The sequence below is a fragment of the Xiphias gladius genome, chromosome 20, assembly GCF_016859285.1.
Source record: "Xiphias gladius isolate SHS-SW01 ecotype Sanya breed wild chromosome 20, ASM1685928v1, whole genome shotgun sequence".
Classification (NCBI taxonomy): domain Eukaryota; kingdom Metazoa; phylum Chordata; class Actinopteri; order Istiophoriformes; family Xiphiidae; genus Xiphias; species Xiphias gladius.
This window is the reverse complement of record NC_053419.1, coordinates 13,945,597-13,972,454: the sequence shown is the minus strand read 5'-3', so window position 1 is coordinate 13,972,454 and position 26,858 is coordinate 13,945,597. Positions and strand designations below refer to the sequence as shown.

Sequence of the window (26,858 nt, the reverse complement as noted above, 5' to 3'; positions counted from 1 at the left end):
TTTGTAAAGGTTATGTTTGAAGTTACAAAAGTCTGCTTTCTGTGCACTTCCATGTTTTTAAAAAATGTCATCTAATGGGGGATTAGAAAGAACAAAAGGTTCTAACCAGGAAACAGACACACTGCTCTATAGGGTCACAAACTAAAAGATACACAAGCCTGGGAGAAACAGCACCCGGTATGACATCTATCTCCAATGTGATACATTGGACATTGGGTCACTGTTTTAAAAAGCACATAAGGCTCGGGGTCTGCAGCATGCCAGCCTTGCCCCGAGGCAAAAGAAGCTCCCTGAGGAGTGCAGTGAGGATGGTGTGAGGATACTAGGACTTTGTCTGAAATCATTCACTCACTTACTATTAATTTCAGATTTCCTTTCGACAGCAACTAAACTTGCCTTTTTGGCTGTCTTTTCATGCATCACATTTAAAAAATAATATACCAAATGGTCAGCTGCAGCTAACTGCAACACCACATATGTAGTGTATTGCCCCACTTGTCCCTCTAAATGTTTCTACATTTCATAAATAGAAGTAATTGAACAATCCATCAAAGGTGGTTACCACCGAATTAAAAAAAAAAAAGGCTTTTGCAAAGGGGAACCTACTGAATTCTTTAATTTGATGCCCTAATATATCCATGTTGGTATATCCAGGTATGAAAATCAACTCTACTGATTTAACCACATTATTCTGAGTGATATGATTTCTAATGTTGTCATTATCTCTTTTCTTTCACGGTATTTCTTTTGGTTGTTATTGTGATGGTTATTTCATTATGTTTTTGCAATGTTGCTATTTCTGAAAGTGTGTTGTCTCTTACCCGGTGTAAAAAATATGTTTTTACTGTTTCCACCTTGACCAAGACCTAGTGAGGCTGAAACCAGTCTTTGTTTTTTAACCAATCTACCCAACTAAATAAAGGCTTATAATTCATCTCCTCTCCCAGCTCTCCCTATGAGTGCCTGAAGAATGCTGTCTTTTCTTCAGTTTTTCATCTTCGAGAGCATCTTAGGGCTTCCTAGATTTAGTAAAACACAGAGACCACTAGGCCTCCTCTTTTGTCTTTTAATTGTGGAATTATTTAAATCCACCACTTAGGGTACAATAATATCACCAGACAATCAGACACCTCTACGAAATGCCGAACACACTATATAATGGCCTATACAGTCAATGGTGAATGATATTCAGACACAACCTGCATGTTCTCTGCCAAGTTCAGGATATCATAGCACTCTCTAGTACCACACTTCACACCATCCTGTACAAACACAGGAGGAGGCACTGTTGAGCTCTGCCACACACTACAGAAGCTGCTTTACAGCAAAGATGCGGAAATGTTCTTTAATGAATGTTTTTGACTTCTTCTCCATCAGTTCCTCAGTAAAAGTAGGCTTAGTAAGAATAGGGGTAGGGAATGGGAAAGATTTATCTTTTGCTCTGTGCTCTATGCTTAAGACTGTCTTTTATCTTTTTGTGTCCAGAGCATCATTCATACTGGCCACGCTGTACGCATCCTCATGGTGCACAGTCTCAGTGCACCTTCCTCCACAAGACTCACCAGACTTGTGATCGTTGTGTTCTGTTCATATATCTTTTTCTTGTAAACATGGGAACCCTAATGTAACAGTCTCCTAAGACCTCTCCCTATTATGGAAGTCTTTTGTTTTTTATATAGATTCAGACCACTCTTACAGATGCATCAAATGTCAAAAATACACTTAGGATTTTGCACTGGATTTATTAATGATGTTTTCATGTCGTGTTGTGGGTTCAAATGTTAATTTGAGTCCCAGTTGCTGCTGTTTATTTCTATGTGACAAACAGATGGATAGAAAATCTCTGACCACAGGATCAGTTGTCCAAGCTAATATATATGCATCAATATCAATACCAGTAAGTAACTCAAAAAGTATACCCCTTTACACTTTAATCTAATTTAAAAAAAAAAAAACTAAGTGTAATCAAAGGTCAACAAAATTCACACAAAAGTTACTTCAGTTAACATTTACAGTAATGTAAGAAAATATTAGTCAAAAGCAGACAGTAATTTTATCACCATGTCTTTTAGATCTAACGGGCTTTACATTGTTAAAAGTACCTTTAGCTGGCACCAGATACTAGTAAGTGCCTCTGTCGGGATGTTAGTCAGTTCAAAATAGTCTTAATAACGTTACAGTGGATGTACCAGTAAATAACACAGCTACAGTCTGAATGAACCTCACTACTGTTGCATCAAATTAAGAGTAACACAGTTTTTAATCAGAACCAATATAACACAATATTGGTTGCAGTTTATCACACATTATAAGCTCGATTAAAGGCTGCCTTGCTAGCAAAACTAAGTCATGAGTTGTTGTGTAATATTACAAAAGGAATCACACTTTGTAGTGCTCAATTGACAGACATCTGATCACGACAAAAACCAAGCAAGTGACCAATCAAAGATACAGATTCATCGAACCATCTCTAGGGTACGCTGTGTCAAGTTTGACAGCATAGAATGGCTTTGAAATGCTTGTGCCATTAGCACATGGAAGGTTGATTTATAAACTGTTGAAAAATGTATTATTGTCTGCTTCAAAGTGAACACTTTATCTTCTGCAAGTTATGTAATCGCAAGTCTGTTATTCAGCTGGCAAGCTGCGTTCCCGATGAAGCAACTGCAGTTGTGTTGATACTGTCTATACACTCTTATGATTTATCTGTATGCATGGTAACAGCTTCAACATCTTGAATTCTTGTTCTTACTCAACTTTAAACGCGATCGACTCGGTCCCTATCGGTTCAATGGTTGATCCAGTCTACTCATCTTTATTATTTAATTTATTTTGGTGAAAAGTAAAGTGGCAGACAGACTATAGGAACCACAAGTAGAAAAGTTTCTTAGTATTTGATCCTAGGCCAGGGGGGACACATAACACTCAAAAAGCTGCAATGCTTATCCCTGATATTCTCATTAAACAAACCTATACAACTAATCAAATTGATTACAGTGTGTAAAAAAAAAAATGCCTTTCAATCACAAGCAGCCTTACAAAAGGTCTTATTGGAAACATTTGTTCTTACCGTGCACAGCAAAAACATTACAGGGCTGGGTCCCATGGCGTGATGACTCTCTCTTCCCACCCTTAATGAAGGCCGGCAGACTGGGTCTCCTCTGGTCCCCTACAAACTTCCCCGGCTGCTGCCCCATAAGGGCAGGGTGCCAGGCCGCAGCCGGGACTCTCCAAGCTGGACTCAGTTGCTCACTGTCCAACAGATGGCCCCCCAGGCAGGGAGGGGAGCCCCTTTCCCCGACTCAGTCTGTCCTCTCCTGGAGTGTGGGTGATGCGGGTCACCTATGCAGATCTGTATTACTCCAGTATGTCTCTGTTTATCGTGCATTAATGAAGCCTGAGTGCTTCAGAGGTCAAAGAAAGGCCTTTCACAGGAATCTAGAGGAAAAAAAACGATGAAGACTCACTGATGATTTCATTAAGAGTGAGATGATACTTTCAAACAGAAAAAATGCATTTGAATACTTCACAAACAGCACGTGATTCGGACTCACACTTAAACTGCCAACATTCTCACAGTGAACTACAGTTGAATTAAACATGTCCAGGTTGAAATAAAAAAGTACAATCCAAGCAAATCTGCCAGATAAGTTTCTGTGCCAACTAACTTACTATGTGAACTTGCTAAAAGTATGTTCTTCTTTGATTTTTTATTTTCCCTGAACTATGTTGTCAGTACAACTGTATTATACATCATTACCAGCATGTACATACACCAGTACACCATACATGAGCATCCTTCTGTATACAACCCCATTTCCCTCTGTTGTATCTAGGATGCATGCCCACATTTCCTTTTTATAATGCCAAGCTCGAACGCTGATGAACCTCTGTATACTGCAGGTTAAACACTTAACTATCAAGACATTTAATGGTGATAGGCAACAACAACAAAGTGTTCGATGCAAAAACAATTTACATCGAGGTCATACAAAAGAAGTAGAGCGTTAACTATTGTAATCCTCAACCCTTTTGGCCCTGGGCAACTTATTTTATTACAAAAGCAATGTCAAAAACATTAAAACATGAGTAATTAGCACATAAGTGAAAAAGACAGCTTTTTAACCACATATCCCAAACTTGTAGCGCAGTTACAGACTTGGAATAGATTTAAGTGTGAAGAGAAACTTACATGTCCAAGGAAACATTTATTTTGTTGGTTAGCTGGCGACTTCAAGCTAGTGTTGAAGGTAGCCATGGAGGCTAACTGTCGTTAGCTGGTGGTAAGCAGCGCCAGACCCTTAAATGCACATCGAGCAGTCAACAGTTGGCTCTGGCTGGGTCGCTGCGAACACGCTGGTTATAAAAGTCGGACAAGTGCACTGTAATGCCTCACAAGAACATATCTGGCCAACACAATTAAATACTTTTGCAACTCGGCTTTCCAAAGCCACTTAAATCAGTTTGTTTCAAACTTCCGTGTCCACTCTTCCCGTTTTGCGGAGCTTCTTCCCCTGTGGTACCCGGACTAAAGGCACTTCAATCAAGGAGGCGAAGAGATATCGAGGGAACTCAGCCGGCGAGAGACCAACGACTCTTCCTGCAAGTCCTTTCCTCTGTTTACACTCGCCGAGCTCTTCCTTGGCGACTCCTCCGTGCGCGTACTTATTCATCGCTCTCACGTGAAAATCTGAGCAATAAACTTTGGCCGAGGAGTAGTTGTGTCGCTGGGGCCGCCATACTTCATACGCAAGGTGGTTTACAGAAATATGTGGGTGGGGCGACGTGTGACGTCCCGTCCGTGCGTGGGCCACTACATGGGCCCGGAGCGAAAGGTTTTATTAGGCTGAGAGGGCGAGAGGACAGAGCAGCAGGGCCGCCACTCCACTGAAACCCCAAACGGCATTCAAAGATCAGGTGGAGGTACACCCACCAAAACGTCCCCCCTCGAGGTTTGATTAGAGGATGAAATTGACTCCTTTCTACGTTACAGTGGAACTCGTTTACAAGATCATATGATCTTGTGAAGAATTGAAAGCTTAAGAGTTCAATTTCTGCACTCCCAAGAACCATCACGATGACACTGTAAAGTAGACAAAATTACCCCTCCCCCCCCCCCCGAATTGTGTACACTACTACCAATATAAGCCAATAATTTTAAAATGATGTATCGGTTGTGCTCTGGATGTTAGCTTGGTTTATCCACTGTTCAGTAGTAATAGGTTACTGCTGTCTATTGTTTATAATCATTTTGAAGGTGCAAATGAATTTATGCTTCTGTATTATTGTTAATTCTTATGGGAGAAGATGGCATAAAATACATTAACTAAAACCTTGTGTGAGGATTGAATTATAGTGACTTTTTTTCTTTCTGTTTCTATTCAACAAGACACACCACACTGAGAAGTACTGAAAATTATAGAAAATTTATTGTATACAACAGTTTTTTTGTATAACCTCACACATTATCAAAAGTGTTCCGCTATACCTCTGTAAAACGTACAAACGGCTGCTCAAAGGATTTCTGAATGCTGCAGTATTTTAAAAGTTACTCATCCTTATCACTAGCAGTCAAATAATGATCAGCAGTTTTGTTTCATAAAATAAACTTTGGGCGGCCTGACTGCCAGGCTGCCGCAATGGGGAGGTTTCTGTTTTTAAAAAAAAATGCCACTTCAGTCTTCAGGTAGGTGGTTAGACCTTGACATATATGTTTGATGTGATCCTAGTTTTGTGACAAGGTCACAGTTCAGATTCGTGCTCTCTAACCCTCCTGTTCCAGCAGCTTCTGTTGTGTCAACATTACAATCTCCTCCATCACTTCTGGTTTCAAGATGTCCTTGACCTGCAGAGAGCAAAGTGGAGAATCGTAGAACAGCTGTACTGAAAGACATCGGTAATTTAAACTCCACACAATCTTATGGCTTCTGATGAACAATATTTATATACCAAGGGCTTTATTAACAAAATGTTTAAAAAAAAAAAATCCCCACAGTATGATGCATTATGAAAATTAAGTCTCACATTTCTTAATGCAGTGTTTCCCTCGATCATCTAGGTATTAAATTAAACTTTTTTTTGTTGTTGAGACAAACAAGAAACAAGAAACACAGCAATAATGTCGACTTCAGTGTACTATGAGCAGCAGCTTGAGAGAAGACTGTTCAGTAACCCATAAAACAGGTTGCGTGTAGTTAACTACAGTAATTAGCAAGCAAGAAAACTTTGCTTATTAATGTCTACATTGACAACTATCACAACTAAGTATAACTATGTAATGTGTTCAATGAAAATGTGTTAACAACATGGTGAGAGCAGATGAGACGATATGCTGATGTTATATTACATAAACGGAACATTTATGAGTAGCATTAGTGATTAAGTCATTAGTTGCCCACCCCAAAGAGCAATGAAATGAACCATTTCTGTTCCACACTGTTAGAACAGCAGAATTAAAGTTGAGAACTGCAATCAGTTCTGCCAGGAACTGTAGATTTCCAATATGGCCACCAGATGGCACAATACATCATAGAAAAAAAAAAAAAAAAAAAAAAATCAATTTTTTTTTATTGTTATCTCTTTCCATTGCCATTGTTTTACATTTGTGAGACAGCGGGTGTAATTCAAAAACAGCTGCACCCTGTTAAAAACTGAATTTACTGACTGTCATTACAGTGCTGCCTACCTGGTGCTGAAGTGATGATTCATAGCAATAGAGAACACTGGTGTCATACAAGAGGACCTTGTGGGCAGCCAACGCTAGCAGGCAGTTCCTCAACCGTGAAATCACCTCTCGATCTGACAGGCTAACCGGCTGAAAGGACAGAGACGAGAGGGGCAGAGAAGATATGATCAAAATGTACACAGAAATGCAAATCTGGATACAGTATATGCAAATGAATACAAACCAAATGTTGCATCTTTGAAGTTTACTTCCATATTGTACTGTAAAGTATTCATATAAGACCAGATACATTTCTCAAACAAACTGTGGATATCAATAAATATTTAAATAATTAAATAATTATTTAAATGATTCTGTTCCGACCTCCAAACTGGTGCACAATTAGCTTCACAGTTAATAGAAAAAGTTACAAGTGAAACTACGAAATATTGCTCTCTGTGCATCCTATACCTACCTCCAAACTGGTGTAGAAGCCCCCAGCCTCCTCCTCCTGTTGTCCCGGTGTGGGATACAACCACACAAAACCATTATTCCCAAGGATGATGGATGCACCACATGGCAGGTTGTGGAAATGGGTTTTCTGCCTCTTGATCAGAGATGGAGAAAGCTGTACCAGCACTCCTTGACCTAACTAATGGTCAGAGAAATCAGAAACAGGATATTAGGTCAAATGAGGACTGTCACTAAAACAATAAGAATAATTACTGATTTACATTCTTTTTTAATACTACAGTTTTACATATCACCCATCTGGCACTGATCTCAATTACATATTCAAACATTTCCAACTTAGTGTGTAATCGCTGAGCCAATCATTTCCTGTTTATAGTAGCGTGATTTTTTTTAATTTTTTTTTTTTTTTACAAATGTGTTCTCAATTATGTATTAGTTTGTCGCTGAACCAAAAAAATTGAGACTTAGACTGAACCACGATTTGGGTGTATATACACATGTCATTGTGTACATTGGGATAACTTACTTTTCCATACTTTAAACTACGAGTGTGAAGCGATAGGGCTCCATCTGAGAAGACAGACTGCACTTCTGCCTAAAAGCAAGGGCAAAAGGAACAAAGATGTTATGGATAAAATAAAAAGAAACGGATCAGCTTATTAAATATTGTGATAAATGATCAGTTACACTGATGAGATCGCCCTCCTGAAGGTATTCTCTCATGGTGAGCTCATCTTCTGCTGATCTTCTCCTCTAAAAGATAAAATCAAATCAAATATTTGAACAATAAATAACAGTTGGCTTTTAAGGACTTCCCTGCCCAAACGCACTTCCCTATCCCTCAGGATAATGCTAGTTCAGCCAACAGTGTAATAAACAGACCACTTCTCCCAGCGAAGCACATTTTCTAGCATCTCACCAGCTCTCCTCCAGGCAGATTGACGGAAGACAACAAGAGGACAGAGTCCAGCCGGGAGTTGGTCTCCACCTTCCACCGTTTCTGTTGCACCTGATCATATCGCAAAAAACAAACATATATTTAAAAAAAAAAAAAAAAGGTTTACTGACCAAACTGACGTGCCAGAAATGTCACACATCATACAGGAGAAAAGACATGGAGAGAGTGCCTTACCTCTGTGATTCTTCCAACCACCACGTCTCCAACCTCACCATTGAACCTGCAATTCAATAAAATACAACACAAAAACAATTCGTAAAAATTCTGCAAAAGCAGCAGTAAATAAACTAATTAAAATCCCTGCATACGTCAGCCCATTTCCTCTACGCCCACTTGACTTTTTGACCTCAAATTAATCACTTACCTGGTCTTAAGTGGTCTGACACAGATCAGCTTGTCTACTCTCTGCACCTCTCCAGCGACTGAAGCCGTCAGCTTGTCTTCATCAACATAGGTACCATGACCCCTGGGGATAAATGGTATATGGCACTGTTAATGGGTAATACAGCCAAACAGATGTGATAAACAAAAAGCTGGGTTAACAATGAGAACAATGAAAACCTCCAGATAGTGCTCGTAGGCAACGCTGCCCCAAATTTAAAGGATCAAATTATGATTTTGTTCCTAAGTGTCCATATCACAATTTAACTTAGATGAGATATTGCATATCAGCATAACAGTGGAGAATTTAACCTACTCGGTGTTGATAGCAGACCAGACAGGCTGACTATAGGTTCTAAATCTTTCATAAACTGGTCACCAGTTAAACCAGTATAATAATGGAAGGAGCACAACAAGATTCAAAGAGATCAAGCTGGTGGAGTCTTTGTTCAAGTATTTTTATTGGCTGTCAAGCTTAGACTAGCTTTTTTTTTTTCTTTACAAGCAAGATACCAGCACCAGAACCAGTACCAAAGATCAGAAAGCTATTCAGTTTGATTTCCTTCCATGACAACATCGTGTGGCAACCATACGGACAGCAGGCTACCGGTCGCATCGCCGGTACACCAACCGGTACCTACCTCATGAAACCAGTGTCTGAAGTGATAACATCGCCGGGGACGACCAAATCTTTCCGGTCCAGAGCAGGAACTGACACTAGTTTTCGAATAATTGGTAATCTCATATCAGCTGCCATGCTTCTTTCTTTGACTCTTCTTCTTCTTCTTCTGAGTCTTTTGAGTCTTCTTCTTTTCTTATTCCTTTCCGGAAGTTGGCAAAAAGCTACACGTGTTTTACCGCCACCTACTGAAAAATGAGTGACTTATATTTTTCTACCTAACGTTAGCGTTACTTTAAAAACTCCACAGCAATGTCTACATGTGAGAAATGGAAAAAAAACTCCAAAGCATTAATCAGCCAGCTATCCCTAATATCAGAAGATGAAGGAAGATCAAAACAATTCTATTTTTTTTGTGCATTTTTAGCTATTTGGCAGTAATATGTGTATTTTGACATTTCAATTCAATCAAGTTTTGTGTGGCACAATTAAAAAGTCTTAATAATGTTCAGTTAGAAAATGTTACAGATCTATGCAATTATAATGGACTTTATTAAAGAAAATTTGCCCACAACTTTCCATTATGTCCAACTCAATCATGTGGATTGTGATTTGTAATCGCTCTCTCTCTCAAAAAAAAAAAAAAAAAAGAGATAGATTTGCAGAGCTGCAAACTGGATTGGAGCATGACTAGTTCGCTAACATTTCCCTCTGCGCACAGTTGCACAGTTTGCAGTTTCTGAGTAGACTGTAACGTGATAGTGAAAAACCTTTTTTTCTTGCATGGTTTGAAGACACTTTATTTTTTACACCACCAGATGTCAGCGTCGAGCCACGTTGGCTTTGACGCAACCATGGTTTCGCATAACGGAGAGATGACGTCAGATGTCAACACGACGCGAACTTCTCCGCTGTAGCCAATCAGCCTTGGCTCTCACAGATTCTTGTAAAGATGGCGACGGTGAGGCACAGAGGAATGAGAACTGGACGCTTTGCCGTTATTAAACACCGCTGGTCCAGACACCGTAAGGTTTGATACGGCAGCGGGAGGGAAAGCTAATCGACCCATTTGTCAGCCGCAGCACGCTGTTCGGTGCTGTATGGTGTCGACGCGCGCCTGCTTGCTTTTGTTTTCGGTTACACTGCAGTTGCCTTGGACAGCTCATTAGCTCCAAGTTGGAAAGCCAGTGCTAGCCCGGGGCTAGCTGTGTAGCTCCGTCGGCTGCTTGGAGATTTCTGCATGGAATCGATGGATTGATAGCCTCACCAGGGTAAACGCTGGACTGCCTATACCTGTTAAAAGTTTTTATTTCCACGGAAAGAGCCACCAATGAGTCACTTGGATTAAAAATACTTTAGGGGGGAATAAGGGGCACTGCCGATCTGGCATTGCGACACTGTTTGCAGTGTCGAGGCGCAGAGAGTTTGCCGTCATGTATTTTCTAACCGGCTGGCCCCGGAGGCTGCTTTGTCCGTTGAGGAGTGAAGAGGAGCCCTTCCACATCCAGCCCAGCTCCCAGAGGTTTTACTTCGCCGTGTTGTCAGAGACACAGCTCAGCATCTGGTTTAGTCGGGTAGGTCCACCAGCTGCAGGCTTTCGCCCCGGTCATACTCATGAACGCAGCTGTCCAGACAAAAACAATCCGCTACTTTCATTTTCGCAAAGATAAGCGCTGTGCGCTGCAGTAGGCTTCTCATACTACAACCGCCATTATTTTATTTCCAGACGCTTAGCAGCAGCAGCAGCAGTAGCGTAGCAATCCGGCAGACTGCCCTTCATGTTTATTAAAAGGATAGTTAATAAACATGGAGAGCAACAACTAGAGTCCTTAGTGATGAGCAGCTCGAAGGTATTTGCCCTGCTGTGTTGGCAAACGCTGCCATCGGCACACCTATCACATAGATGACAGGTGACATTGTTACGCATCACAACAGGTTGAGTATATCCGTATACGTGTGCCTTTCACATCGACATAGGAGTACAATTTATCACTACTTTGTATCTGTATGGCGTTCTTCCCATTTTCTACTTTTCTACTCATGGCAAAAGGGGCTGGTGGCTTTTCATCCTCATAGTGGTGAATGCTTTATGTCAGGCAGAAGGCAGTTTACACTTCCCCACCTGGGGAAATTTAAACTGGCTGCATTTCTCGGGTACATTCAGTACTTTTGGGGAAAAATTCTATCTTTTATCAAACTCAAAAGGCTTCTCAAGTTCAAAGTTCTAATCCTTATCAGCATGGGATTTCCAATGGTGTATAAAGCAAATACTAACAGACTGCATGTTGTGGTATGTTCTGTCAGGCTACGGCTCAACATTAATTCAAGATCTATTAGGCTGCCAGAATTAAATGATTAAACAATTGCGTCAGCACACCATTCGATCCCTTTATTTTCGTTTTTTCCTCCACAGCTGCATAAGGAAAAGGGAAATTTCAGAGGGCACATTTCAGTCACTCAGAAAAAAGGTTCTTTTCTCTTTATAGGCTTCTGTGTCGTTGAAGGCCAATGTTGATTTGTTCTTTTTTTTTCTGTTTTTTGTGAGAGTCTTTTCAACAAGACAATGATTTCTATCGTAACTTTTTACAGGAATTCGTGAGCCAAGGCCTTTACCCTTGGGATGTAAGTCATTAATTTAACTGCAGTGACTTTTTAACAAGAAACGGTCTTGTGTTGAAACCATTTGCCCTACCAGATCTTGAACTCTTTCGAGCACAGTCATGTCCAAAACAGATGGCTAAATTGATCCCATTATGGCCCCTGCACTTGTCAGTCTAGTGACAAGGGACATGTGATGTTAGGTCATGATACCATAAACTTGTCATTCGTACCAGCCTTCCAGAATCCCTGTGTGACCTTTAAGGTGCAACATTGGAAGAAATCTACAGAAATGAACGTCAATACTGTAAAACTGTGGTTTTTCAAAGATATCAATGTTTTAATTTCAATCTTTTCCTTGAGAGAAATGCAAATATTAAACATTTCAAAGGAAAGCCAGGTGTATCTTGGAAGGAGTATTTTCATTGGAACAAATAATTCACGAGTTGACACAAACTTTAAAAAGTAGCTTATAGTGACTACAAATGCAAACACAGTCAAAAGTGGTGCTTAACAGTTCAGTCCAGAAATTGATATGTAAATTTTGACTTGTTTCAGTCAGTACTGGGATATAGTCTGTCAACTGACCCAAGCTTTGAAGCGATTTGCGAGAGGGTGGCAGCTACCATAGATGACTGTGTTTATTTATTTATTTGCGCTCTTATTTTAACTTCCAGACAAAAAAATTTGTCTGTCAGTGTGGCTGTCCTGCTATTTGTCATCAAGGATCTCCTGTACCAAGTCAAGGAACAGTTCAGCTTTCAGTTTTGTGGAAATGCAGAATCGCTCATGAAATCTTTGGTGATTTCCCACTCAGCACAAATTTCCAGTGCCAGCACCAGCATCTGATGTCGTAGAAAAGTCCTATGGAATTTCAAACACAGCACTGTGCTGTGACCTGTATACTTCTGTTGTATACTAATTTGTTTGAGTACATCAGATTTTACCATGCTGATATGGAGAGGGCCCATTTTATTTGATAACCTACAGTTGTTTAACTCATTCAGTGTTCCACATTGTTTGAAAATGTTGAGTTGTCGCAACAATGGATCGGGGTCACTGTTGATTTTCCTGAGCCCCTTGCAGGATATGACCTTGTTTTGTTTCCCCTCTTTCTTAAGAACTCTGCCTGCCTGTGAGTATCAATAAGGCGTCCAGGAAAAGAGTAATTTCAGGAGCAGCTCCTTCCTCTTGACATGCACCTTTCACATCTGTTGTATCCATTTTGTCATTTCAGTTCACTATTTATCCCAATTCAGCAAACACAGATGTAGTAGAGGGGTTTGTTTACTCAGTTTTTTCAAGTTCTGTATTTCCTAAATAAATTTAAATACATTCTTAGCGGAAACAATTATGGCAAACATGACAATGAATCAATATAATATCATCATTGTGATATTAAATTAGGTATAGTGTAGGTAACGGGTTTTTGCAGTATTATGATATACAATTAATGTTGTCCTCTACTTATTCTAAAGGCTGTTACAGTTGTGACACAGTTTATTTTACTGTTGTAGGTTAGTAAAGTGGTCAAAATAATCTATGTTATGAAAGTCTCATTTTTGAGGCATGTGAAAATGTTTCCTAAAAGTTAAGAAAATTATATTTCTGTCTTTCATGGTTCATATCATAGCTCAACTTGGTCAGGTTATGTGGTGAATGTAGGTGATTGTAAATCTGCCATTTCTCCTCCCAGCTTTCTTGCCCCTGTTGCACTCAGCCATCATTTTGCCACCAGGTCTGTTCTCTTTAATCCCATCTATCCTCGACCTTGGCCAGTGCAGCCTGAGCCCGGCTAGTTTAGTCAAGGCATTATTACTAATCCATGTAGCACAGTAGATTAGCGTTGTAGCTGTTCTGTGTTGTCACCCTGCCACAGCTGTATGGGAGGGGGGGTACTGCTCAGGATCTCTAGTAATAAAGGGATAAGGTGTGTTGCTGTGGTAGTGCTATTATGCAATAGTAGCACCATAGTTGGTTCTGAGTATATGTGCAAGTTAGCAGCATTGTGTGTATAAGCACGCATGTGGTTGAACATAGTCGGTTGTGTATAATCCATTATGCTCACCTGGGATTTCTTGAATTACACCAACTGACTGCATGTAATTGTGGTAGACCACGGGAAATGGCAATGCGGGGTAAAAACATGAGCTTGAATCACTTCTATCCTGCAAACCATTTCAGTTTTAGCTCAGTTAGAATAATGTATTTTAGTTCTTTATTCATGTTGTCATGCAAATTCGGGTCCTTCTGGGCCAGTTTTTTTCGGTTGGCAGGTCTACGTGTGTGTTCGCAGGCAATACACCTGCCTGCCTGCAGGGCTGGGTGATGCTGTGACTTTTCCAACTGTGAACAATATTTTGAAAAGTACAGTAGCCAAAGTTATTGACGAATGGTTTGACAGTATCCTGTCGTTAAAAAGCAGGAGTCTTTTCTTTCACTCTTTATATTTAATGCAGATTAAGTTTGATTTATTTGTATTTTCTTGCAGTAATTGATCCAAAAATACTGTATAACTGTCAACAAACAGTGGTTTTGAATTTTGAGTGATTAATTGAACAAAATGATAACAAATAACGAATAGGAATGTCAGTGTTTTCCAGGTAGAGAGCAATGACAAGGGAAGTGAGGAGAAGACATTTACTGGCACAGTTAACAGTTAGTGTAGCTATGGAGAAAGTGAAGAATAGTTTGTTGTATGTAATCGCTAAACACACCCATCAATAGAAATTCATTTTTGTACCTGGAGACCTTTTGTGGAAGACTATTTTTAAAAATTCAAATACTGTCTAAATAGTTAAAATTATTTATTAGCTCGCATTATCACAGTCAATAAAGGAAATACATGATTTTTAGCTGAAGATTTCTTCAGAGGGTGGATTCTGATTAGCTTTTTGCTCTTAAAGGTAAAATGAATCAAAAAGGAACCTGTAACTGTAATGTCATATCAAAGTTTTGTTCCCTTCCATGTTGCCAAAAAGGTATTGGACTGAAAGCTAATAGGACTTGGTATGTATGATACAGACAACAGTTTCTACAGAGTTTATTGGATGTAGATAAGAACCACAAATTAATGGTGATAAGCAATTTAACCTCCTTGTAATTGTTTCATTTCAAATAGAGTGTAATGGAATACAATAGCAAAACAAAACTGTCATAATACTTACAGACTGCACCATATGTTCCTACATTGAGCTGCCACCAAATGTGGAAATGTGTGTGATTATCACTTTAACTTACAGACTCCCTGATGGGTTTGCAACTCTTATTGAGTAGAGAGGTTTCTCTTTCTGTCTCCCAGTAAGCAAGCTTCACTAGTGCAGGTATCACTGGCCTGATTAAGTTTTAATTCTACGAAAGGGACACTGAAAGGTAGAAATACTTAAAACCTGCTCTCTCATTACAGTTGCTGGGTACAAGGTCTAATGTTGCGTAGTACATGACATATTTCCCTGCTTTTGTTCGATATCCTGGTTTTCTCTTCAGTGTCAAGGACTATTACATGTCTCACTGAAAACAGAATTAGCTGCTTTACTTTAAACCCCCATTACTTTTGATAATATGGCTTTGAAATGATTAGGCTGCAGTTTCTTAGTTCCTATGTCTGTAAGTTAGAGGATGAACTGAATTGAAAGTGGTCACCAGAACGGTAGCACCACAAACTAAAAAAAATATTTTGTCTGACGCATTGGCAATGCTATTTGCCAAAAAATATGATAGATTAGCAGGCATACTACTCTTTTTTTAGTTATATTTACAGTATGATTCAGTATTAATTCATCTTCAGTAACAATCTGTGGTATTAAATCTTCATTGCATAGTAAAACTTTACAGCTTTATAACATGAATGAATTATAAATTCTCTGCAGGGGGATTCCACTGGTTGTTGAATAATGCTGGTGACTGACTGAATTAAGCTTTGCCAGGTGTTGAGGTTTCTGGCGTTCAGAAACTGACTTCATGTCCATTGCTCCTATTCAACAGCTGTATTAACACCTGCTGATGTCGCAATTTGCTGGTTGAATTTACACACACACAAATCATAAATTACTTGCTGCTTCTTAATAAGATTAAAAAGATTATTGTTTGTGGTGAAAAAGAGCAGACAGTGTAAAACGCAGGCCTAAAATATTACAAATCAGTGTTTTATCAGGGGATTTTGATGAACTGATCATGATGATGATTGTTTTGTGATCCAGACAAATATCTGCCATAGTGATTTGGGTTAGGGGCAAATTAAGGGCAACAGCCTCTGGCAAGGTCTGTGTGTCTACGCCTGTTCATCTGTCTCTCTGTGTTGCATGGTATTAACAGTAGCCTGAACATGCTTTTGGGAGATATTTTTTCAGGGTAGACAAGCATCTCAAGGTAAAAGTTAGCAGTTAAGCAGCGGCCAAGTTTCATTGCCATCCCATTATTTTGGGACATAATTTTATCTGTATTGTTTCTTTGCCAGTGAACCAAGATTTAAGCAATTAAATGACTGGTAACAAATCCCCTTCCACCGCAGTAGTGCTAAATATCACTGTCACTCATCACTGTAAATGTTATCATGCTTTCTAGGGCCACTATTTCCACGATGATTCAGCTGAATACATTTTTTTAAATCTATGCTGGTGTTTTGCTGTGATTCAAATTTCTGTTTAGTCACTTATCACTGCCACAGCAGCCTGTTAGACAAATTGAAGGGACATTGCATTCCAAAATAAAGTGTTGTTTTCAGTCTAAAAATAATTATTTTTAAGTTATTGTTTGGTTTTAGCTAAAATTACAATGTGAGAAACATCTTAAATTAGCAAGAATGATGTAGATAAACCTCTTGATACAAATGATAAATTATAGCAATATGAAAATCATAAGACTTCTTTGCATAAAGACTGAAATTATACTTTTTCATCACAGTTAGTTTGTGTAAGTGCTGTGCCTTTCTTTAGCTCTAATGTAATCTTAAATAAAACAAAATTGTTTACATTACAACTTGCATGCTTCATGATCACGTGATAATATACAGTAGAGCACTGGTGTTGTTGTATGTTGCAATCAGATATCTATGACCAGCAGGATGTTTAAAGTATTCATTTTCTTTCCCATATCCCTGTGTCCCTCCCGCAGCCTAGCGTTTTGATAGTCAGCTATATTGAGTCTGCAAAGGCAGCGGCCCAGTTTGGCTTCTACCAGAAGGCAGAATGGAAACCTGACAACTCCATGATAGCTGTGGCGGTAAGTACACCACTCTACCATCTCATCTTATATTTGTAGTTTGATTGATATTATTCTGTGGAAATAAAGAGTGTGGCTTATTGTATCATTGTTCACCCCACATCAAGCTCTAACACTGAGAAATTTTAGCCTCAAATGTTGCAAATCAATTGCAGTTAAGCATTATATTATGATAAAGCCATGAGAAGTCACCAACGGTATGATTATGTTTCATGTAATTTTATTATTAATGTTAAATGATTCTCAAAATGGGGTTGCCACTTAGGGTCGATTACAGTAGTACATCACAATGATTCAGTCAATATCATAATGGATAAAATCATTACGTTGAATATTGCTCCCAGGATAACTTGTTCTTCGGCAGTTGAGGGGTCAGGGAGTTTGTGGCCATATCTGACTTAAGTCAATCTAAGGACCTTGACACACCAAGCTAACAATCATTTGTCTCACATCTTATTCAATTTTATTCTCATTCTCCCCTCTATCTGTTTCCTGTTTGGTTCGTGCTCCACTCTCTGTAACAGTAAACATACCTCTTACCATTTTTTTGCCACTTTGACTTATTGCATATAGAGTTTCTGTCAGCTGGTCGAAGATGCTTCTGTAATCAGTCACTGACAGTAGAATTTTACCAGGATCCTTCTATTATATAAAAGCAAACAGGTAGCTTCCTTGTGGGTCTATTGCATAAAAGTAGAATGAGCATGACAAATGCTAGAAAGAGAAAATTAAAAAAAAAAATGTGTAGCTGCACTTTTCTAAACAGCAGTTTGCCCTATTTTTACCGTTCTGCTGAGCTCCAGATACATGGCAGTTAGAGCGGAACTGAAACACAGTCTCTGATGCTCTAAATCATGTTACAACTTCACTTTCAATCACACACAGATCACACTCTGTGCAGAGATGGGACAATAGTATGAAGTTACCAGCTTTTAGTACTGTAAAGATAATGGAAAGTAAAGAAAAAGAAAAAAAATTAATGGATAGAGATGAAAGAGAATTGTAACTGATTCAGTATAACTAATTTAGTCAATTCCAAGTCCCATCGTCACATGGGCAACCTGAAGTGATTGTTGGCCATATGAGCTGACTATTCCTAAACACTAGGTACACTGACTGGACATCTGTTTGAGCAGGAGACTTTCGGGAACTTCTGACATACTGCCTTAAGACATGCTTCGACTTGCCTAGCCATCACTTCAGGTGTGCATCTGGCAAAAGGCCACAAATATCTCAAGTACCAGGCTTACCGCTGCCAGAGTGGCCACTTGCAAAACAATTTAAGCTCTAAATGTGGTGATTTAGGCATATACTGCAGTTTCTTAAAGTGCACATTTGGCTCTTGAAGTTAGATCCTACAGTAACACCATGAAATTGGTAAATGGAAGTAATTTATCTATAGTAGATAAATCAATAAGAGTCACATTCCAAGATGATAATATTCAGATGCTTCAATTGCACTTTGCTTCTTATCTTCAGTTTTGTCATACTTTTTTCCTCTGCTGATCCCAGTACTCTAAGTCTGACTGGGAGTCAGTCAACTCAAAGTGAAACAGTAGTTCTCTCTCAAACTGGTTGTTGTTGATCTGTAGTTTACCAATTAATGTATTAACTGTCCTATCAAAGTAGCCAGAAAATCTCTTTGGTGTACAAATTGGTGATAGGGTGGGCATCAGGTCAAGCTTGTGGGTGAGGTTATAATTGGAACAGATTACAGCCATCTGAAGGATGTAGGATGTAGGATGTTTTGGGAGATTGAAAGGGCCTGATTCTTTTTGTGTTTTGTGAATCAATACAAATTTACCCAAATGCTGAACCTGATGAGAGGAAACACAGCCTGTTTTTTTTTTTTTTCTCTGTGTAAATTATCATGAAAAATCTCCCCCAGGATCTTCCTTCCCATCGTTATAAACCCTGCCTGGGTAAACTCTGGAGATGAACCCACTGCAAAAAGAATATGCAAATTATCAGCCCACAAAGCTTAAAAAAGACGTGATTTTAAAAATTCATTCTCATTTCCATGAAGATGAAATAACTATGTTCTCGCCAGCATCTCTCTGCATGTAAGCCCACACAAGCTTATTGTGTTAGTTTAGCCAGATCTTTCCTCCGCTGTCACGACTCCAGTATGATCATCTTATTCATTGCAGTTCAGCTCCATGATCACATCTAACTCCCATGAAATTAGCAACATGAAATGTAATAGTAATAGTTATGATTTAGGTTATGCTTGCAGTAATGTACCCACTATTATCATTTTCAATCAGCTCTCAATATTTATGCCTTTTTTTTGTTTGTTTTTTGAGCACATTGCGGGCAGAAAACCAACATACCTACATTATTTTGAAGAGTGAAATTCCACTATCCATGACATATAATGACAACTATATTGACCTTGCTGTGTTGTTGTGTGTTATAACAGAGGTTTCACTGAGGTCAAGAGGGAATTCTGTACTGTTTGCGCATAATATTAGTGTATAAACAAACAGGTTTTAATGCCCACAGGCAGCAGAGTGTCCCTTAAGGCAGCAGAGTACATCATGGCTGTTGGAGATGCCGTTATTTATTTTCAGGATGGAATGTTAATTATTTTCAGGGTGAAATGTATATCACTCTTATCGTGTATAATCCCTGGTAATGAGCCCTCTCTGTGTTGAGCTAATGGGTTGATAAATATTGTGAATTCAGAGAAGTAACAGGCAGATGCTGCATGTGCTGTATCCAGCATGTTGAGGCAGACAAAGGAGTCCTCGCGGTGGTAGTGGAATCAGGCTGTTTATCTTAGGATCTTCAAAAACAGAGCTTATGAAGATAAGCGTGTAATAGAAGCCCTAATGCAGGTGGTTAGTGTTGCTTGTGGTCTAATGCCCTTGTTTGACGGAAAATCTTTCTCGTAATGATTAACATTGTGTTGTAGTGTTCACCCAAGACAGGAACAGCACAGCGTTGACGTTGCTCTCCATTGTTACAACCTTGATACAGAATACTTCAGAAAGAGCATTCTGACACAGACAGGCACTGGTAATGAGAATCAGATGTGTATTGATGTAATAAAAGCGTCACACTCCACCTATGCAAAATTGGGGACAACTGAACTTCAAGGATCATCAACCTCTCGTTGTCTCGTTGAGTAATCTCACACAAGCTAAGTGCCGGAGTCAGCAGATGAGTCAGTCAGCTTCCAAAGGCGATCAGCAACACATAGGACTACCACCAAGACCCAGAACAGAAGCAGACGGCATCAAAACAAACTGCACACAGGGAGTTGATTCATTAGAATCATTAGCGTCTAATGGAAAAATCTACTGTTTTGTGTTTGCTTGTATCAATGCTTTCAAGTATGGGGACTCTGTGAGCTGCCGGGACTTTAAAAGTTTTTGCAGTTCAATAGAAGAAACTTTGTTAACATAAAATTTTTTTTTTTTGAATTCTTCCTTTTCAGTATTTCCCACAGAATTGGAATTTGTGGTGGTAGCTGACTGGTTGGCCTATTAATCAGGTCAGCATCTGGCATTTTGAGATAATGGGCATAAGCCAATGCCTACGCTCCTAAGGCTGATACACAAAAAAATGTCTGTGGACACATCTGCAGGCAGCCTTGTCTCTGTGGCTGTTGTGGAACAAAGTTAGCGCTCCCCTTGTCAATTTCGCCATTCTACATTAAAGATACTTTGAACTTTGAACGGGCAGACATCAGTGGGTGATTTGGAACAGTGGGAAACGTGCTGGACGTAAAGTTACCTGAGAGAAAACAACAAGACTTAAATTCCTAGCTTTCAAAGCTCAATACATTAAAATTGGCCACTCTTTATAACATATACAATGTTTACTGTCTGTATAATCAGATTGATTCCAGTCTTTAAGTAAGAAAATACGAATAACGTTAGTTGAGAATTGTAACAGTAGCAAACCAAAACCTAAACTAGTTTACAGGGCTGTAAAATCTATTGTATGGGCGTCCCCAGCCCCCACTCCTACTCCCGATGAGCCGGTGTCGTAAAACATTTATCAGATTTTTTATTTCGGATGGTTGTGGGATGGTATGCAAGTGTAACTGTGAAGCCTTTTATTGTTGGTGAGCCTGTGATCTTCATTTGTTCAGCATGTTACATAAGAACCATAATTTTCTTCATCGATGGCGCCCATATAAATGATGACGCCAATGCAAAGTTTGCCAGCAGTAGAGTGACATTAATAGCCAGCTGGCAGAACTATTCTGAAGTGGGCAAAAATCAGCAGCTCCTGCTCACATTGGAGGCAGAGGTTGAAGACAGGATTGATGAACCTCTCCTCTCATCTCAAGTCAACAAGCTGCAATCGTACGCGATTGAAATGATGGTTATGAGATACCCAACGTTCGTTACAGTCGGTCAAATTTGCTAATGGGCTAGAGATAGCTTGAATTTCACAGGTGGGCTTAGGTTCACAGGAGACTGAAAGCTAGTGTTAACGTTATCTACTTGCCAGCAATGTTTTGGGGAACGAACGTTATATGGGCTTATAGCTAACATAACGTTTCTGCACTTGTGTGCGTGTCTCTCTCCCTCTGCATCTGTGTGTATCTGTGCTTCAATACACCAAGCTAACTCGGCACAGTGTTTAATGATAGATTGTGGGGGATTTGCGGGACGGAATCTCTGCTCCATCACATCGTTGTCACCTCTAATCACTTGGTAGATGATATGAGCAGGCTGTGTAATGTGAGTGAACCTAGTTATTATTTTTTAATGTGTTTGATTGCTTCGATGGGCTTTTAGGCTTGTAATGGAATCTGTCAACAAACATACACAAATACGCTAAAGTTCAACTTGATCCCTGTACTATAACTCTGATGCACCCTGCTATAAACACTTGAAACACTTGAAACACTTATAAACGCCTGAATTTCCTTTGTCACCATCATCGTTCCAAACGTTAACACATTTCTCCCATCATAAATGACATCAAGTCTTATCTAGAACCGTTACTGGCTAGTGTTAAATTTATATAATGTTACATCGTAATATATAGAATAGATACATAGAATATATTGAATGACATTTCTTCTGACATACTGTACCCTGTTCTCCCTTAAATCCCATAGAAATAGTCATTGTGGCAGACCGCATTACATGTTTGTCCCAAAACACCACCACTTGTCCTTGAAGCCATTCTGTTTAACATAATCTCTAAGGTGTTAAAGGGGTTACAACAGATAAGAGACACAGTCAATATTATGTCACCTTTTTTCATTAAAGTATTATGAAAAAAGTAGTATAAATGTATTTGTGCCTTGGTCCGAAATGTTTTCAAACGTCCAGATAATGCCCTAGAAATTAAGGCTGTTGGGAAAAACAATCGACGGAAAATGTCAGTGGGCAACGCAGTTTTCAGAGGACACTAATGGTGTCATGTAAATGTTTTGACTACCCGCTCATGGCAACAACGAAATGGCAGATTGATTTAAAGAAGTGAAGACATGACATAATTTATTAGAAAATATTAATTCGATAACCTCTTGGTGTCTATCTCTCTCGCTCTCCTCTCTCTCTCTCCTCCCTTTCATCCCACCCTCTTGTGTTGGTGCCAAAGGACACATGAGTGAATGCTGTGAATATGTCTGGGAAGGCAGTAAGTCGGGCTTGGTTCCAGGCCCACCCAGCCAAACACAACAGGGAGCAGGTGCAGGAGTTACTAAAAATACCAGGGCATACTTGATCACTCACTTCCTGGGCACCAAAAACAGAGTTTGGTTCTGACTCTTGACTGATGAAAAGTTTTAAAAGGTAATGTGGGGAGGAGTGGCTTTTCTCTGTGGTTGTGTGCACTTGTGAAATGTGTTGAGTTAATCTATGTGGCAAAAATGTGTATTGACTGGACCAACCCTTGTCACAACCACAACTGTATGTGATTTGCAACAGAAATCCCTATTTATTGCCAACAGTGTCGCAGCCTAAATGTGAGCTGCAGCTCTAACTGTAATGAAGCTGTCATGCTCTCATGATCATTAGTCCCTGATGGTCATCTCAACTTTAATAATTTCACTTAATCAAATTTAATTTGCCCTTTGGGAGGATATTCTTGTTTTGTGTGATGTTTTTACTTTTCTTTCCCTTCATTGGGTTTATTCTTTCTGCCACTTGCGCTTCCTTCCAAACAGGAAATGTTTACGGTAAGAGGTTGTTAATTTTGAAGCAACCGTTCGTTTGTGAGTACTTACACTGAGTTCAATCTCACAACACTCACTAGAGGTCAAGTCGTTATGAGATCTACTGACTAGAAACTGCTCTTGTTACTCCAGTGACTTAAAGTTTTGTTTTTAAAATTTGTTTTGCATTATAGTACCTGTAAATTCTACTGAGGTAGGAATTAAAGCAACTAAAACTGAAACTGGTGTTTCGTCAATATATGTTTCTCCTTTCCTAAATCTGACCCCAACCTTACCATAACCCCAACCCCCTAGGCAGTAGGGGTGGGCAGTACCACAAAATTTAGTTTCAATCCAATACCAGATAATGTCAGGGCCAGGATCATTGATATCAGTAGCGATATTGATACCTTTTTTTGTTTTTAAAAGCAGCTAATGTAGTGTCATGTAAGGAAGAGAAATGCGTCATAATTTATGAAATCAATTCATTCATGCTACTTCTGAACATATTTTAATCACCACCAAATAATTTGCCAAACATGAGGAATTTGTTTTAGTATTATCTGTTAAATACTTATTCACATGTATACTTAAACACAAGACAGTTTTTTGGTAAATAGCAAATAATCATTATGTGAATTCACTGAATTAAGAGGTCATCACTGCGCACACACACACACAGCAGCAGGGATTCAAATATTGAAGCACTAAGAAGAGTGTGCATGTGCTCAGGATGTGATCTAACGTGATAGATCGAAGTTTCTGGTATCAATCCTCTTAACACCAGTATTGATATTGAAAGCAAGACCTAATATCAGTAGTATCAATATTTTAGGGAACTAGACGATAATCATTACGAGAAACATTTTCGGTCAAACAAAGGCACTGGACTGCAAGCCAGACCAACCAGCTGGATTATGGTTTCTATTACACACTTATCCTCATGCGCAAAAAGAACCTGAGTTGTTTTTCTGTCCCAGCACGCACATGGTTATGATGGCGTATAAAGTACATGTCAGAATGTTTTGAGTCTACCTATATACCCATAGTCTATGTGGTGTCTTGACTAGCTGTTTTTTTTTTTCCCATCTCCAAGAACCCATAACTTTTCTCACCCTCATTAGTATTGTAGTTTAATTACAGGGTGAGCAGTCTTGAAGAAGTTGGGGACTACAGAACAATAAAGACCAGCGTTTCCCAGGCAGTAGTGCTTACCAGCTGTTTCCCAGATGTTTGACTGCTCACACACCCTGCAGACCTTGAGGCTAACGTAATCACCCTCCTCAACCATTGCTAGGACTATCTTTAGCTGAGTTGTGTGTGTCTGTTTGTATGAGACAGAGAGTACGAGAGAAAAGAGTAGAAGCAATTGACAAGGCGAGAGGGATGGATTATTTTGTATGGCAGGAGTCAACACAGGATGAAGTTCTTCAAACAGAGGAAATAGTTTTTCGTATTTAGCTCTGCTTGTGTGTTTTGGGATCTGTCCGAGGCCAAAATGTTCCCTATTATTTTAGACTCTCACTCAGCAGTACTCAGGAAAGTGTTTTCACCAAAGACTTTTTTCAGTGACCAATACTTTGATGCAGTTTTCTTTGGCACAAATCAAATGTCATGTACATGCAATTGTAAATTATTGGGTTAGATGTATATAAGGATTGTAACTAAAAAGAAAATATGTTAAGGTAAAAAAGAATAATAAATTAAGTATATAAATGTTTTACAGGTACTTTCCTTGTTACTGGCCATTTTTCAGCAGGAGCGAGCAGGGTGAAAGAAAACTGAAAAATAAGAAGTAGACTCTTAAAATTGGACGGTCAACATTTTCTTCAACATTTCATGTTTTGTGTGAACAACTGTTACATACACACGTATACAGGGTGTGGATGCAATAACCGGAGAATATATTATAGCTGCAATAAATTTAATTTTATCGAGACTGTATCAGAGAGATGTTTCATCTCTGGGATTTTTTAAGGTTTTACTCTGCTGCTGTAGCTGTACTGAATTAGGTGTGTGTTTTTTCTGTGTCCACTCCTTGATCACGCAAAGCTAGTATATGCTGTCCTGTTGTTTCAGGTCTAAACCATTTTCAATTTATGCATTTCTATTAGGTCTTGTTTTTCTGTACTATACTTTAATTAAAGAGTTTACTTAGACTTTGCACTTTCACTGCTTTGCTCCCAGTGACACACCAGTTTACCCGACAGGGATGAACAAGGTTTAGCTACCTAATGCACATAATTCCCTTCCTGTTGGGTAAAATGAGGCATCGCTCAAAAGCACTGGAAAACAACTGAGTGATTTTTTTTTTTTTTTTTTTTTTTCCATTTTTTTTTTCAGTTGCTATCTTCCCAACTCCTGTAATCACCCCTAAACAAAAATAAATGGATGGTAATGAGATGGATTAGCTGTCTCCTCATGCTTCACTTAAGACATCCTAACAGCCATTTGCTTCCAGGCCACTTTCAGTAAGACTGCAGTTACACATATCGCGGTTGTAGATACACATCTGTGCTCTGCCATTGCATGCTTGTGTACTGTTTATACTTGTTTGCAGTCCATGCTGGTAGCTACTGTCCCACAGCAAAACACATGTGATTTTTTTTTTTTTTTTTTTCAGGTAGGAATGTTGCATGCATTTCTTGCCAATATGTTTTTCACAGACGGCCACCGCCATCCACTAATGTCTGTTAATTGCTTGAGTGGTTTGTAAAAGTGAACTCAACTTCAGGGAACCACTGCAGATATCCACAAGCCTTTGTGTGTGTGTGTGTGTGTGTGTGTGTGTGTGTGTGTGTGTGTGTGTGTGTGTGTGTGTGTGTGTGTGTGTGTGTGTGTGTGTGTGGACCTCTGGAGCATGTTAAAACATGCAGAGGGGAAGCTTCGGTACACTATTACAGTATGGATAGTTTTCTGCTGACTCGCCTCTTTCTCTGCAAAATCCTTCGAAAGCTTTCATTCTACTTGCAAGCCTAAATTAGACTAGTTACCAGTAAGCTTTTTCCTCTTCATTTCTGTTTGTTTGTTTGTTTTACGGTAGCATGAAGTCAGTCCTTTGATGTTCCCCTCTGTCAAACGCAGCATCGAGTCGTGATAGTTGGTTTACATACTGCAGAAGTGCCAACTGAAGAGGAGGAAGCGTCACGTTACAAGGGCTAAAGCCCTGTCTTGAGTCCTATAATTACAGTATTATCTACTCGGCGCCTCTCATATTCTGATTATGAAGTATGTAATGTGCCCATAAGTTATTAGGAGAAGCCAGGTTAAGGCAGACATCATAAAACATAGTTTCATCTACTGCAGTAATCTGAAACCCATGTGTGCACACATTTGGTCTATAGTTAAATTTTTCCCCTACTCCTTACCTTATTTTTTAACCAAGGCTGACATATTTTAAGTGAGTAAGTCTGAAGGAAAGCAAGGATTATTGATTACATGACATTAAAAAAATAAGGTTACTTTGGTTTGTTTACCACAAATGATGAAATTTTAATATATGCCTCCAGTTGGGCAGTTGTTTTTCTGATGTTGCAAGTATGAGGAGAGTATGCATCCCATTTTGCAGACTCATGAAAGATTCTTGAGTGTACCACCGGCTGGTTGAGGAGCTGCAGCTCTTTGTTGCCGCTCTCATTTGTCAGAGGACATAAAGAGAAAACTTTTTCAACTTCCCCTTTGCTTGGCCTCTTGAATCTCATTGTCTGTGTGTTTATTGGCCTTCAGGTGACAAGGACCAGCGTCCTTCCTCTTCTCGCATCATCATCTCTGCGTGTGTGAATGTACCAGGATCACCAAGAGTCCTGAAGATATGAGA

At 39.3% G+C, this 26,858-nt stretch overlaps 3 protein-coding genes across 4 annotated transcripts in view; 1 reads left to right on the top strand and 2 right to left on the bottom strand.

The window, feature by feature from the left end:
• Positions 1 to 4,823, bottom strand: part of abl1 (c-abl oncogene 1, non-receptor tyrosine kinase) — a 35,768-nt gene extending 30,945 nt beyond the window's left edge. The window contains 3 exon segments of the mRNA XM_040156994.1: positions 3,071 to 3,271; positions 3,274 to 3,438; positions 4,193 to 4,823. Of these exon segments, the coding sequence (XP_040012928.1) occupies positions 3,071 to 3,271; positions 3,274 to 3,388 (316 nt within the window). The 5' untranslated portion in view covers positions 3,389 to 3,438; positions 4,193 to 4,823.
• Positions 4,824 to 5,407: 584 nt separating this feature from the next.
• Positions 5,408 to 9,292, bottom strand: exosc2 (exosome component 2). The gene is made up of 9 exons (XM_040157625.1): positions 9,119 to 9,292; positions 8,461 to 8,562; positions 8,271 to 8,316; positions 8,058 to 8,147; positions 7,826 to 7,891; positions 7,665 to 7,733; positions 7,140 to 7,316; positions 6,686 to 6,814; positions 5,408 to 5,845 (listed from the first exon to the last, which is right to left on the bottom strand). The coding sequence occupies exons 1-9, from the start codon at positions 9,232 to 9,234 to the stop codon at positions 5,765 to 5,767; spliced, it is 876 nt and encodes a 291-aa protein (XP_040013559.1). The 5' UTR covers positions 9,235 to 9,292; the 3' UTR covers positions 5,408 to 5,764.
• Positions 9,293 to 10,005: 713 nt separating this feature from the next.
• Positions 10,006 to 26,858, top strand: part of ric1 (RIC1 homolog, RAB6A GEF complex partner 1) — a 39,515-nt gene continuing 22,662 nt past the window's right edge. The window contains exons 1-2 of one of the 2 annotated variants that reach the window (XM_040157185.1): positions 10,006 to 10,670; positions 16,807 to 16,914. In XM_040157185.1, coding sequence (XP_040013119.1) covers positions 10,530 to 10,670; positions 16,807 to 16,914 — 249 coding nt within the window. In that variant the 5' untranslated portion in view covers positions 10,006 to 10,529. The remainder of the gene's footprint in view (positions 10,671 to 16,806; positions 16,915 to 26,858) is intronic. The other variant, XM_040157186.1, reaches the window with a different exon arrangement.